Source organism: Melanostigma gelatinosum (genome assembly GCF_949748355.1).
Source record: "Melanostigma gelatinosum genome assembly, chromosome: 1".
Taxonomy (NCBI): Eukaryota; Metazoa; Chordata; class Actinopteri; order Perciformes; family Zoarcidae; genus Melanostigma; species Melanostigma gelatinosum.
The window spans coordinates 27,326,964-27,341,556 of record NC_136634.1 but is presented as its reverse complement, the minus strand read 5'-3'; the positions used below and the strand labels follow the sequence as shown (position 1 = coordinate 27,341,556).

The 14,593-nt window shown below is 42.4% G+C and overlaps 2 protein-coding genes across 4 annotated transcripts in view; one reads left to right on the top strand and one right to left on the bottom strand.

Moving 5' to 3' along the window:
- LOC306781911 (cytoskeleton-associated protein 5-like) overlaps positions 1–361 on the bottom strand; it is a 46,683-nt gene extending 46,322 nt beyond the window's left edge. For all 3 annotated transcript variants that reach the window (XM_079275025.1, XM_079275026.1, XM_079275027.1), the window contains exon 1: positions 250–361. The gene's annotated coding sequence lies outside the window, so the exon portion shown is untranslated. The remainder of the gene's footprint in view (positions 1–249) is intronic.
- Positions 362–2,619: 2,258 nt separating this feature from the next.
- LOC306782588 (centriolar satellite-associated tubulin polyglutamylase complex regulator 1-like) lies at positions 2,620–14,593 on the top strand. The gene is made up of 9 exons (XM_079276023.1): positions 2,620–2,795; positions 2,894–2,996; positions 3,554–3,684; positions 3,925–4,009; positions 6,039–6,124; positions 7,488–7,695; positions 8,910–9,019; positions 13,044–13,107; positions 13,352–14,593. The coding sequence occupies exons 1-9, from the start codon at positions 2,714–2,716 to the stop codon at positions 13,518–13,520; spliced, it is 1,038 nt and encodes a 345-aa protein (XP_079132149.1). The 5' UTR covers positions 2,620–2,713; the 3' UTR covers positions 13,521–14,593.

Sequence of the window (14,593 nt, the reverse complement as noted above, 5' to 3'; positions counted from 1 at the left end):
GTGTACATGTGTTGGTCCAACAGATGCTTATAGGGAGACTTTATTGTTTTCTAGCGGTGGGTAACCGCCGTTAGCTGTTTAGAAACAAGGCTATGAGCTAGCGGTAACCTTCCACAAGCGCCAACACAGCCAGGCCTAACAACGCAGTTCACAACGACAGATGCTGAACACAACAGCCTAGCATTCTAGCTTAGAGCAAAAGCCACGTTTTAACCAAAATAAGCAAACATTCGCACATCACTGACATACCTGTTTATGTCTCTAGAGGACAATGAGATGCTGGCTGTCCAGTTAGACGACGGTGATAATGGTATCACTGGAGAGAAGCCCAGCCGAGCTTTATACAAGCTTTGCCACCCAGAAGACAAATCACTTCCGGTTCTAAATAAAACTGACAGACAACGTTTCTTGCTCAATACAGAGTACCTAATTAATTTACCTATATTGTGCAGTAGTAAACGCCTGACGTAAATCAAAATAGCAGAAAATAGTTTAATTTGATCATGTCTTTCTGTGCAACTGAGACATTTTACACTCTTATATTAAATGCAAATGAACACCAATTTCCGGTGCAGTCACTGCTGCCTGTGTCCAACTTGTTGTCGTTTTTTGAAACGCCTTCACGGGCGGAGAGACAGAAGAGGGGCGAAGACAGGGACACCACCCTGACGGACTAACACTAACACACCTCTTCTATTTAATCCTTAATCCAGATGTTGTATACAGTCTCACTGCATGAAGAATAAAACACAGAATAGGAAACCCTTGTACACCCCACATGAAGCTGGATTCACGTTTTATACAGTTTAGTCATTAGCGGATGTGTTATTCGTCACTGGACAACGCCATTGATTGGTTGCATTTGAATTACAGCCCGCCCCCAAGGTATAACATCTCTTTGCTGATTGGCCCATCACGCGTCCTTATCCTTGGTAAAAATTAGATTGGCAGCTGTTGTGAAAATAAAGCTATCTTTCACACTTAGAGCGGATTTAAGAATGAAACAGAAGCTCTCAAGAGGCGTATAGTTATATCAAAAGCAATAGTTTATTTATCAACAGAGTTATTCAGCCCAAACAATTAAACATGCATGGGTTCTAATGGTTGCACTCTCAGAGATTCACCATGAGACACACTTGGACACGGCAGTGTGAAGCTTAATATAGGGTTCCTCCCCTTGAGGCCCATTGGTCAAATTCAAAGTAGCAGGCGGAGCATGTTTGTACATGTATACAGCCTGGGTGGAGGCCTGAACGTCCGTTCACATTGGCCCCTCCCAGAAGGCGTGGTCATCTGTCAGTGTGTATGAAATGTTGTCGACTGCGGGGGGGGGGGACTGGTTTAATACAGCCCGAGGCTGTTGGGCCTACCCTAAGATGGCGGCACTGCCCTTGTGACGCAGTTAAGCCAGTAATCTTCCACTGTTTCTCCCTCGCCCTACCGTCTCATATGAGTATTGCCTGAGTAACTATTAAAGCTAAGACTATTTAAAGCTACTACAAAGCTTAGTGACTATTAAAGCTGCTGCTATAAAGCTATTTTATCCATACTAACTGCGAACAGTAGAAGGTGTAAACTATTACACCTTAAAAGGAATAATTTTCTCAACACAGCTCTGAAATTAAGCCCTTCCTGTAACTACGAAAATCTCGCCATCATTAATTTCATGCATTGCCTTTGCATTGACATAATTTGTGAGCAATATGCAATACATATAGAAGCCATTTAGCACTTGGGCATTTAGCACTCTAATCTTCCGTGTTGTCAATGTCGAATGTCTCTTACTGTATGTGTTATGATGGTTTTAAGTTGTTTCTGTGATGTTTTTTTGTTTAAAGCAACGGACTGTAGCACTGTCACTAAAGTAGAGTGGTAAGCATGCAGGAGAACAGCACTAAAAGGGACAGTGAGGACAGAATGCAGAGACAAACAGTGTCCTACTGTTAGTGGGGATTGAACTCCATGTTGAGCTGCTCAGGCATTCCCTGAAAAACAGAATCAAGTATGGGTTTGCTTCAAAGACAAGTACTGCAATACTTAAGAAAGACACAAAATCTTGCAAACAAACCTAAATCACTTTGAGAGGAATCACTTGGTGATGCAATTACCGTTCATTTAATCCTCTCTGAAGTCCAGAAACAACCCTACTAGACTAAATATTGAGTATGGGAATATTGGATACAACATAGGCGGTATAAAAGGCATGTTATCGAGTACTAACCATATAAACACAAATTTAAGAAGACAAATAATCAGAAACGGTTTATTGGCAAGTATGATGACACAAAAGAGAACTCTGACAAGTATAAAGATATAACTAAGAATAATAATGTAAAAATAATCAATATAATATGAAAAGCAGTAATCGGATGTTGGGACTTCCTTGTACAGCAAAGGTGCAATTAAAACTGTAAAACGGCGATGGATAATATAGCGAGTAATAATATTAAAAATACTGCTAGTATAAATAATAATGATGACGATTATTATTATTACAGTATGTCGAAAATAGCAATGGAACCTTTGTGTGCTATGTTGCTTGGGGGCATTTCCTGAATGTAACTGACAACATCCTGCTGTTTCCATGGAAGCCCCAGCCCACCATATTAGGGTCACATCCACGCGACGGATGGTCGGTGCTAAGATGGTGCTATGATGGATGCTACAGAGGTCGCATTGCTTTTAACTGTGTACATTTACCTCAAGTCTATTCATGTTCATTTCAACGTCCTCTCCTGAAAGCATGAGCAGAATGAACCGCTTTAATTCCACCGTCCCAGATGACGAGTACCTCGGTAGGATGTGTGTTAGCTTTGCAGTGCTAACAGCTGAGCTCTTTAGCTGGTGTACTTTAGATCTGTCTAATGGTCGCTCTGTGTCTGTTTCCTCTCAGCGGACAGTAACGTGCTGTTCTACCTGAGTGATGCAGTGACCCAGCTGCTGGAACACAAAGAGGAGTACACCCAGTTTGGGGTGATCCGCTACTTTGCTGAATAGTATGTCACACTCCTCACACAGTTAGTCTAATAGTTCCTCTGACCTGGGCAATAGTTTGGACTGATGTAGGCTTTGGGAGGGCGAATCTCCTCAAAGATAATATTGGAAAATTACAGAATATAAGGAAACTGGAACTACAATTTTCAAACTTCCCCGGTACCTTTTATCTGTTATTAGGTGTACAGTATAGTCACAATCATTCAATTGCCATTGTAGTTGCTGGTTTCTTTTGTAGGAAATGTATACTAAGCCAGTGTTCTAATATGATAATGTGTTTAATTAATAATATACATTTGTACATTAAAACACTGTAAATGTGATGCATACTCGTCTTTCACGCTGTTTTGCGTTTATGCGTGGTATGTAATCTAAACGGTGAGAAGTCTACTGAACTAGATGACATTTTGTTTTACAACACTGTCACCCTCGCTTAGAGAGTCGGTGGAAGAAACACAATTTAGTGCTTCTTGTGTTTCTTTTTGATCTAACTGATTACATGAATGTTGAGGTGGACTTCTTCTTGTTTGTTTTAATTGCTGTGTGTGCATGTGTGTAGTTTCAGCAGTGTAAAGAACAGTAACCACGTCCTCTTCAGAGAGTATAACTACATCAGGGCCACTCCCCATAACAGAGCCTCCTTCATCAGAGTCTTCTGGAGATGCTACAGACAGATCGGCAAGAGCGGAGGTGAGTGAGAGCCACACACTTCTTCTGTTGGAGGTGTAGTTTGATCGTTATAGTCACTCAATAATTGCCCCTTTCTCTATATAAGGCTACGTTTATGTTATTACATGTGTAAGTATTAAAATATGAATAATTCATTGACGTGTAAAACCCACTAGACCTGACTTGGTTGGTTTGACTCTTTAACGTTGGAATGAATGCATCACTGTGTCTCTTCTGTAACTGCATTGAGTTGTATTCCAGACTCTCTGTCCGTGCTGGAGTACAGGTCGCTGCTGCACTTGTTGTGTCCAGACTTCCCTTTGGCGATGGTGCAGAGTGCAGCCAGGTCAGTACACAGACGCACCTCAGACAGCACGTGCACATTGTTTTATGTCTTTGTACTGTTGTTCCCCGATCCCAAGAGGTCACACCTTTGTTTGTTTGGTTACCACAACACTAATGTTGCATGCTGGGAAAATGTGCCTTTTTCAGTTTACTCTAACAATCAGTATGAGGCACATGCGGTAGAGCAGGGATTCCCAAAGTGGGGTGCGCGCACCCCTGGGGGTGCGCGAGCTGCCTCTAGGGGGTGCGCGAGAGGAAAAGTGTAATGGCGGTCTGATGGTGTAATAATATTAAATATTAAAAAAAAATGTAATTTTAATTTAAAAACTGTCAGGTGGGACATCTGAAGCTATCAGTCGTAAAAGAGGAGAGGGACAGAGAGAGAGAGAGGAATCAGAGGCGAGGGGAACGGAGAGGTGAGTTGGGGAGAGACCGGGAGAAGAAATCGAGCCAGAGTCAGAGGAAGATGAGACGGAGGAGACCGAAAAGGAGGAAGGGATAGCACAGACAAATCGGGAGCACATCGGCCCATCGCGGAGTCAAGGTGAAAAAGAGGAAACGAGAGTGAGCATCAGACTGGGAAAAAAAGAGGAAATATGATGAAAAGTATCTGTGTCTGGGCTTCACTTGGATTGGCAACGCAGATTCCCCAAAGCCACAGTGCGTGGTGTGCAGTGAGGTTCTGGCTAACAGTCTGAAGCTCTTATTTACGTCGCCACCTGAACACCAAGCATGCCAGTGCAAGTCAAAAGCCCCTTACATTCTTTATATCGAAATTGGAGGAGTTACAAAACAGCCAAAAACAACTGGAGTCTCATTCATGTGTTGGTCTATAAATGACGCACTACGGGCTTCATATCTGGTTACAGAATAGCGAGAAAGGGGCTACCGCACACAATCGCCGAAGACGTGAGCTTGCCAGCTGCCAGAGAGATGGTGGAATGTATGATTGGAGAGAAAGAAGCAAAAAAGTTGGACATGATCCCAGTGTCCAACAACACTGTGTCGCCGCATCGATGCTTTGTCCGAAGACATCCTGGCTACATTAGTCGCTCATTAATTGTAAATGAAATGTGATAATCTGCCTCTGAGCCTGTGCGTGTGTGCTCGCATCCGTATTGCTCTTTAAAAGTGACGCCTTGTGTCACTGAAAGTTATTGAAACTTTGTTGCAGTGTTTCAGGGCGTTTTCACACCTTCAGTTCGTTTGCTTTGTTGCAGTTGCTCCTTTGTTCGGTTTGTGTTCACACTGCAACATTTAACAGCGGACTAAATCTTGTAAACAAATGCCACGCGCGAGCAAACTGTTCTCTCATTGGTCCGATTCTTATGCGGCTATGAAGGCTTAAAAGGCTCTGTTGCTTCTTTTTTTTTTTTTTTATTAAGGGGGGGGGGGGGTGCGCGAACCCAGTCGGGATGTAGAAGGGGGTGCGCGGCCTAAAAAGTTTGGGAACCGCTGCGGTAGAGTAAAGAGGATGGCCACTACATTTGTATTAAAGTACAGTGTAGTCGTTATTTTGTAGTTACACTGAACAAAAATATAAATGCAGTGTCAGTTTAACTGAAAGATCTAAGACCTTTTCTAGACCCGCAAAATGATTATTTCTCTCAGATTTTGTGTTGCTGATTTTTACACAGATGTGACTTGGGCTGGTCCCAATAATAGGCCACTGTAGCATATGCAGTTTTATCTTCATAAAACATGTATTAGGCTCTCTGAGCTATGGATTTGACATGACTGCTGCTACAGAAATGCATCTTTTAGTCACATCCGTCTTTTATGATGTTTCTCTTTTTGTTGAGTGTAGATTGTGTATACTGCACATGCGAATGCTTTATGTTACAACAGACCTAACAAGAAGATATAATGCAATCAGTCATTGGGTGAGGAGCCTTCTCTTCTCTGTTAAATGCATTTCAGTGTGTTGCATACTGACGTGTTACTGGGCTAGTCGGGTCCCTTAAGGACCAGTTCTCCCCTGGACGTATCTGGTATGAACTGTTATCTGCTTTTCTTTTCTTGTCCTGTAGAATTGTTCTGATGGACGATGCCATCGACTCTCTGATGTCTTTTTCTGATTTCCTCTATGCCCTCCAGCTGCAGTTCTACTACCCAGGTACAATACAAGCTACTGTTTCATATGGCTGTGTTCAGTATGTCCAGGCTTATACATTCACTTCACTCAGTTTGGCTGTAACCTTTACTAACGTGGGTGTGTTAAAGGGACAGTTCACCCCAAAATGAAAAACTACATATGTTGCCTCTTACCTGTAGTGCTATTTATCTCGACAGATTTGGTGTGAGATGCCAAGTGTTGGAGATGTCATCCATAGAGACGTCTCCCTGCTCTCCAATGTCCACCAGACTCTCCGTCTCTCTCCAACAGCGCACTATAGCTCCGATGAAACTGCTCACAAGGTCTGAGGATTATCTTGAGTCAACGAGTTATGATTTCTAGAAAGTGACATCGCTGTTGAGGTTGTAAATGTACTTTTTTGGCGCTTTGAACACCACCAGCCGAGTGCCAACGAGTCGCATTATGTGGGAGAGAAGGGAGACGTCTCTATGGACGATACCTCCAACACTTGGCATCTCACACCAGAACCATGGCCGTGTAGGTCACTGAGGTCCTAACTGTTGCAGAGATGTTGCACGACGCCAAGATTACGACCTACGTATCTCATCGCCGTCATTGTTTGTGTGTGTGGGGGGGAAGGGGGGGCGTGGTGAAGTGGATGATCTAGTTGTTACTTTAAAGTCTTTACTCAACAAGTTGGTTCTTTGATTATATCAACAGCTTGAGGTTCACCTAGTGGACTGCTTGTAGTCTCGTGCCGTTCAATATACGTTGATGTCTGCTCGGTGATGTCTGCTCGTCAGCTTCACTTCCAGCCTGTATCGCCTGCATGTGTTTAAAATCGTCACTGAGACGGATGAAAATGAAACGACATCAGTCAGAGCTCAGCTTTGGGAAGGGTAGAGGTCAACAAAAAACCATCTAGACTGATAAATAGTGCTATTTATCAGTCTAGATCGTTTCTTTGTTTTTTTCAGGTAAGAGGAAAAATATGTCCTTTTTATTTGTTGGTGAACTGTCCCTTTAATGATTTGCATTTGTTTAGACTCTTACTCAATATAATCTTTGTGTTTTATTCTCTATAGTAAGAGGTATGTTATACAAATGTTTCATATTTTCATTATGGATTGATTGTTGTTTAGTTAGAGGGTAAAACTGTCTGACAAAGATAAAACTCTTGCCCACTGGAAGGATTTCTAAGTTCAGATATCTGATATGAAAATAATAAAAGCTACATATTATCTACCGTTAGTGTGTGAGGAATCATCTTATCAGAAGTGAGCCATATAGAGTCATCAAATGTATATCTGATATCGAAGTTATGATGTGTGCAGTGTTAACAGTCTAATCCCATTTCCATACAAAAACTGAATAAAACAGTATTTAATCCGCGTGTCTGTAGAGTTCCTGGACAGCGTGCTGGTGATCTACCAGGATCTGTTAGCAGGGAAGAGTCCTAACACCGTCATCGTCCCCACATCCACCTCCATCGAGCAGCTCCCCTCTGTGGCTGCAGAGGAGACCGACAAGGAGAAGCAGCCGCAGGACGGCGTGGAACCGTCCACTCTGGCTCAGTGTGTTGATGCCCTCTGTGACCGGTTCAAACGCAGGTAAAGCATACACACACGTCCAGCCCTCACTCACTGGGACCACACAGCGTGTAGAATACACTCTGATGTTACAGGGTACATCGTGTTTACAAGAAAAGACATGGATGTTCAGAGAGGTCAGTGTCCTTGCTTCCCATTGGCTGTTGAGCATTCAGGTTGAACCATTTCTGCAACACTTCTAAACATATGATGAAAGGACCTGTACTGCAGCTTGTTGACTGGTATTTGTTTTCATCAAAATAGTTTAAGCATGATTCAAATAAAATAAGACAACTTTTAGTTAAAGTTTAAAATGAGATTAGATACACTTTATATTTGTAGATTTATATTGTATTGATTTAAAACAACTATTCGTGCGTGCATCAGATATATATTTGTGAATTAGATGTTTTGTGTGGATTTTTTTGACATTTACACATTTGAAATGACTTGTTCACAAGTCATAATTTGGCTTTTTTTATTTCTGCCTGAGACCTGGCAACGGAATATGGAATGCATCCATTTAAACGGACTCCGCCCTGTGGACTGTTCTTATGTTGGGACACCGCGTTTGGCCGGCCGCGGTGGAGGTCTCGCCGCGGTGGAGGTCTCGCCGCGGTGGAGGTCTTGCCGCGGTGGAGGTCTCGCCGCGGTGGAGGCCTTGCCGCGGTGGAGGTCTCGCCGTGGTGGAGGCCTTGCCGCGGTGGAGGTCTCGCCGTGGTCTGGAAGAATCAGTTTTCCTGCCATTTGGGGAGCACAGAACATTATACTACTTTTAAACTACAGCTGACTAGCTAGTAGCACCAAAGCTGTGGAATGCTCTGCCTGCACCTCTACGCTTTGCTGTTTCTGTGAACTCATCCAGAAATCAGCTCAAGACACACCTGTTTAGACTGGCGTTTGGGTAACAACTCCTGTCCTAGGCCTGCTTTTAAACCGTGTTTCTGTTTCTGTGCATTTTAATGTAATGATTGGCCCTTATATGGTCACATTGTGCTTTTTGTTTGTAATTCTTCTCCTGTTAAGCACTTTGTGACTTATGTCCGTGAAAAGCACTTTATAAATACATTTTACTGACTTACTTACTTACATATAATGATAACTATTTCTATGTGCATTGAAAAATATTTTTGTGGCGAGTCATTAATCACAAAATACATTTGTGAATCTTTCTGTGTGCATTCATTAATATTGAGACTGATCTGACCCTGTCGTGTTTGTGTTCCTGTGTGAAGTCATCCTCCCAGGTCCTGTATGAGGGAAGTACTTGAACAGACCAACAAAGTCTCTCACTACAGCTTCCTAATGAGCCTGGCTAAACACGAGACCATCAACCAGACTATTGGTAGGTTTAACATTACACAGTCGTAGTATTACTGCTGCTACTACTGCTTCTGCTACTACCTATACTGCTACTACTGCAACTTCTACTTCTACTACTACCCCTACTCCTACTGCTGCTACTACTACTGCCTCTTCTACTTCTACTACTACCTCTGCTGCTACTACTACTACTTCTACTACTACCTCTGCTGCTACTACTGCTTCTGCCTCTTCTACTTCTACTACTACCTCTGCTGCTACTACTGCTTCTGCCTCTTCTATTTCTACTACTACCTCTGCTGTTACTACTGCTCTGCCTCGTCTACTTCTACTACTACCTCTGCTGCTACTACTGCTTCTGCCTCTTCTACTTCTACTACTACCTCTGCTGCTACTACTGATTCTGCCTCTTCTACTTCTACCTCTGCTGCTACTACTGCTTCTGCCTCTTCTACTTATACTACTACTACCTCTGCTGCTACTACTACTACTTTTATTACTACCTCTGCTGCTACTACTGCTTCTGCTTCTGCTTCTACTACAGTCTTCAGCAGACTGGACTACTGTAACGGTGTGTTTACAGGTCTCTGTAAAAAGTCTGTCAGAAAGCTGCAGCTGATTCAGAACGCTGCAGCTCGAGTCCTCACTAAGACCAGGAGGGTGGATCACATCACCCCAGTTCTGATGTCTTTGCACTGGCTTCCTGTCCAACAAAGAATTGACTTTAAAATCCTGCTGTTGGTTTACAAAGCACTGAATGGTTTAGGGCCAAAATACATCTCTGATCTGCTGCTACCTTATGAACCATCCCGACCCCTTAGGTCACATGTGTCAAACTCAAGGCCCGCGGGCCGAATGCGGCATTATTTTATGTGGCCCACGAATCCGCCAGCAAAGAAAAAATTAAATATAATTTTTGTTTTCTTTTTTTGGGGGGGGGGAAATAATTAAAAGTTTGACTTGAAAATAAAAGTATCCTCATGTTCGAAATTATGAGATAGAAAGTTGAAATTATGAGATAGCATGTTGTCTGTGTACCGACATTAACTATCACAACAGGTGGACAGGAGAGGCAACAGCCCGAAAAGAGGTTTTCCAACGATTGAAAAAGATCGACAAATAATCCCAAAATGTCCACGAAGAGAAAAATTGATGCAGAGGGAAGAAAATGAAATGAAAGATGGGAAAGCGAATACATGTTTGTGCTTCAAGGAGAAAAACGGGTCTGTCTTCTGTGTTATGAGGCGTGTCGGTGATGAAGGATACAATTCACGTCGGCATTTTGACACCAAACACGGAGCTAAATTTAGCCTCCAAGAAAAACATCAAATTGTCCAAGAATTAAAAGGCAGACTGCAATCACAGCAGAATATATTTACACAGCTACAGCCCAGTGCATGCTGAAGGTATGTGAGCAGAGCTCCGACCAGATACAGACTTTTACAAATGTCAGTTTGTGAAGAAACACCATCGCAGACCGAGTTCATGAACTAGCAGCAATCTAACAACACAGCTAGCTAAGAGATGAGCAGGTACTTGTGTTTCGAATTAACTGTTGATGAAAGCACAGACAACACGGATACATCATCTATCCATGTTCATCAGACCTGACTCTCAGTGAGCAGCTCTTGGATGTAGCTGCATGCACAGGACGACGACAGGGAGGAACATTAGTGATGCAGAGAGGTGACACAAATAGCTTTGAACAAAGTTAATGTAATAACTTGTGTTTGATATGTGTCTTTGTTCTTTTCTTTAATAGTTTGATCTTTGATAGAGTCATGTGGGTTTCTTAACCCTCAATTAAAATGATTTATGTTATAATAACAGAAATGTGTTTAAATATCATTTTTCAGTTATATAACTGCATGTACAATATTTTTACACTTGAATAAACAATAATCAAATGCAGAGACAGTTATTTAACAATATGTTAGGGAGAAGTTAGTTTTACAGTCTTACAGTTACAACTGGCCCTTTGAGGGCGACCGTGATGCTGATGTGGCCCAGAGTGGAAATGAGTTTGACACCCCTGCCTTAGGTCGTCTGGGACCGGTCTACTTTCTGTTCCCAGTCAGAACTAAACATGGAGAAGCAGCATTCAGTTTTTCTGCTCCACATATCTGGAACAAAGTCCCAGAAAGCTGCAGGTCTGCTGAGACCCTCAGCTAATTTAAATCAAGATTGAAGACTTTTCTGTTTGCTGCTGCCTTTAATTGAACCACATTCAATTAATATATTAATCAATTTCCTGCATTTCTGCATTTTACTACTGTATTTTATTTCTTACACTGTTCTTAATTGCTGTTAAATCTCCTTTTCTTTTGCCTTATGTTTTGACGCTTTTAATGGTTTTATGTGAAGCACTTTGAATTAAGACCTCAGAGAGGCCGGGTTAGAGTCCCGAGGCGGGGTTGGAGTCCCACGCTATATAAAAGAACTGCACAATATATCGCCATTTCCTTCGGGACCGAGTTCGTGCAAAGAGTACACTATAAAACGCAGATCGGCAGAGATATTTTCCAGACGTGGTTTGTGTGCAAGTAGTTGCAGAATTGCGGTAGTGTATGGTTGATTGCGTAATGTCTCAGGGAGTCCCACGCTATTTTGTGTTTTAATGACTGTTTTTTTGTTTCAATGTATGTTTTAAATCTCCTTTACTAGAGAGAGAGCGAGTGAGAGAGAGAATAAAGAATTAGTGAGTGAGAGAGAGAGAGAGAAGAAAGAATTAGTGAGTGAGAGAGAGAGAAGAAAGAATTAGTGAGAGAGAGAGAGAGAAGAAATAATTAGTGTGTGACAGAGAGAGAAGAAAGAATTAGTGAGTGAGAGAGATAGAGAAGAAATAATTAGAGTCAGAGAGAGAGAGAGAAGAAAGAATTAGAGTGAGAGAGAGAGAGAAGAAAGAATTAGAGTGAGAGAGAGAGAGGGAGAATTAGTGAGAGAGAGAGAAGAAAGAATTAGTGAGAGAGAGAGAGAGAGAGAAGAAAGAATTAGTGAGAGAGAGGAAAGAATTAGTGAGAGAGAGAGGAAAGAATTCGTGAGTGAGAGAGAGAAAAGAAAGAATTAGTGAGTGAGAGCGAAGAAAGAATTAGTGAGAGAGAGAGCGAGAGAAGAAAGAATTAGTGAGAGAGAGAAAAAATAATTAGTGAGTGAGAGAGAGAGAGAAGAAAGATTAGTGAGTGAGAGAGAGAGAGAATAAAGAATTAGTGAGTGAGAGAGAGAGAGAGAAGAAAGAATTAGTGAGAGAGAGAGAGAGGCAGAGAGAGAGAGTGAGAGAGAGGCTCTGATATCTCTGGCAAACTTTCTCATTTGGAGATTGTCCGATGTTTTATCTTTTACAGCTTACATGACTATTGTCCTGCTCTGCCATGTCTTTCCTCGTCTCTCCCTCTTGTGTCGCGGTGTGTGTAAATGTCACTCGAATCAGGAAACTTATCAGAATCCTCATATCTGATTGGCCGAGCTGCAACACGTAACAGCTGCAACAAATCATGTGTGTGCGGCTTTTATTTTGAAATGGGGTGGGTGTGTGGGGGGGGTCCTCTAAAAGTCTCCAAGACCTGAAATGACTGTGTGTGTGCGGGGGGGGGGGGAAGACCTCTAAAGATCCCTAAGACCTGAATGAGAGAGACAAAAAGAGAGAGGGAGAGGAGTGTATGTGCGCGTGTGTCTGTGAGTCTGTGTGTTTATCAACATCACTAATCGGCTCAATCGCGAACACCTGTGTGCCTGAAGCCATTTGAAAATATTCTCCATAGAGATCCCATTGAAAATAAAAAGTTTAAAGGTTCGAAATATGAAAAGTCATAGCACCCCTCTGGTGAAAGAGCTGAACATTTTAATAGTTGAACGGTTTCTGTAGCTTAAAATATGAAGGAGAAGAAGAGGCGCGACGGAAGAAATAGAAGTTGAATAAAGAAACAGGATAACAATAGTTGGAATGCTTAACAGCATTCCAACAATAAAGATTCGAAGAACAATAGTTGGAATGCTTAACAGCATTCCAACAATAAGCTGAACGTTGTCTTTCGTCCCTCTTCCTACAGGAGCATTACCCAGCATGGCAGAGTTCCTCATTGATCCAGAGATGGACCAGGAACTGGACAAACTGTGAGAACGCAGACAGTGTACTGTACACTGCACAGGATGACAGTATCATAATACGCAAACACGTTTAGCTTTTCTCACATTTGTTTAACAGACATGCTTTTCTCGTTCTTTCCTTTCGCTGTTTTCTCATTTTGTTGTCCTCATTTCCTGTGTCTGGCCTTTACTTCCTGTCCTCTTTGCTGTGTTGTTCTCCTATCTTCCTTTCTTCTCTTAATAACTCGTTCTTTTTTCCGGTGCTGTCCAGAATCGCCCAGATCTCAGTGAGTCCCGGCAGCAACAGCAGCGGCAGTGCGGTGGGGGGGCTGAAGGAGGTGCAGAGGAGGGCCTCCCCCAGGAGGAACATCCACCACAGGAGGAAGATGGAGGTGGAAAGCGATGGTTCCACGGAAGAGACCGACTCCTCTGAAAACTGACCTCTTATCTTCCACCAGTCTGTGACATCTCACCTTCCATCTTATGTGGGAAACACACTGTGGCTGTATGGTACATGTCAAAACGTCCATGACCATTATTAGTTATGTGAACCCACACTAGTAGTGGATCAGCGCACGGCGGTGCAAGAGAACACTCCACCTTGCGACAGACTGTCTTCATGAGAGTAGCTCTGCATGCACTCTAGATTGACTGATGCTACGTATTGTTAGAAGTCCCACGTCTGCACATGATCATGTGACATGCTACTGCTCTGCACAGTGTTTTGAATTTTACTGGAATCTTACCAAACAGAATGTTTGCATTGGTTGGCAGTAATGGTATTTATTTAGTTATGAGTGGTATAACTAAGTAGAATATCAACAGTATCACTCCACTTTCCACTCAATTTCAAAGTATTTACAATTTTACCTGAAATTCGGTTGTTGTGATGTTGGAGAAGCCTCTTCATACCATAATGAAACACCAATACTCTCCACTACGAGTGAAACTAAGAAGTTTAAGTAAGTTAGCTGCTCCATATTACGCAAAACAAGGCCGGTCTCATTGCTGGAACACAAGATAGGAACCTCTTTTGGTTGTATTGAGTTATTTGTTCTAAACAGCATCCAACGACCCTTTTCTTTGCCTTTGCAGGTGTGTTTGGCCTTAATCCGAGTTTCTTGTAAATAAAACAACTGTCCGACTGGTTTTATGATGCTTCCCCTTTCCCCTAGTGAACTGGGTCGTAACAGGGTGAGAAACACGTCTTCTGGAGCAAAGCTGCACCTCGGCTGCAACATCTCAGCCAGCAAGAAGCTTGCACCATTTTATATCGCTTATGTTCCCACTGAGTATCATTCAGCTTCTCCCTCAGACATATGCCCATTTTAGAGTGAAACGACTGTTGGAAAAACTTCAGTAATGTTTTTGTTTAGCCACTGTAATCTGAGCAGCTGGTTCCATAAAGTCTGTGTCCTATGAAGCATCTTCACACAAGCTTCCTCAGCTCTCTTCTTCATTAAGTGTCTCAGTTGTCTGTCTTAATGACTTTCTCATGTTTGTTTACTTGTGA

What these genes read in the sequence shown, in the direction of transcription:
- LOC306782588 (XM_079276023.1), top strand. Translation starts at nt 2,714, where the DNA reads ATGTTCATTTCAACGTCCTCTCCTGAAAGCATGAGCAGAATGAACCGC. An exon ending in ACAGATCGGCAAGAGCGGAG is followed by an intron (nt 3,685 to 3,924) that starts GTGAGTGAGAGC and finishes GTTGTATTCCAG; the next exon opens with ACTCTCTGTCCGTGCTGGAG. An exon ending in ATGGTGCAGAGTGCAGCCAG is followed by an intron (nt 4,010 to 6,038) that starts GTCAGTACACAG and finishes CTTGTCCTGTAG; the next exon opens with AATTGTTCTGATGGACGATG.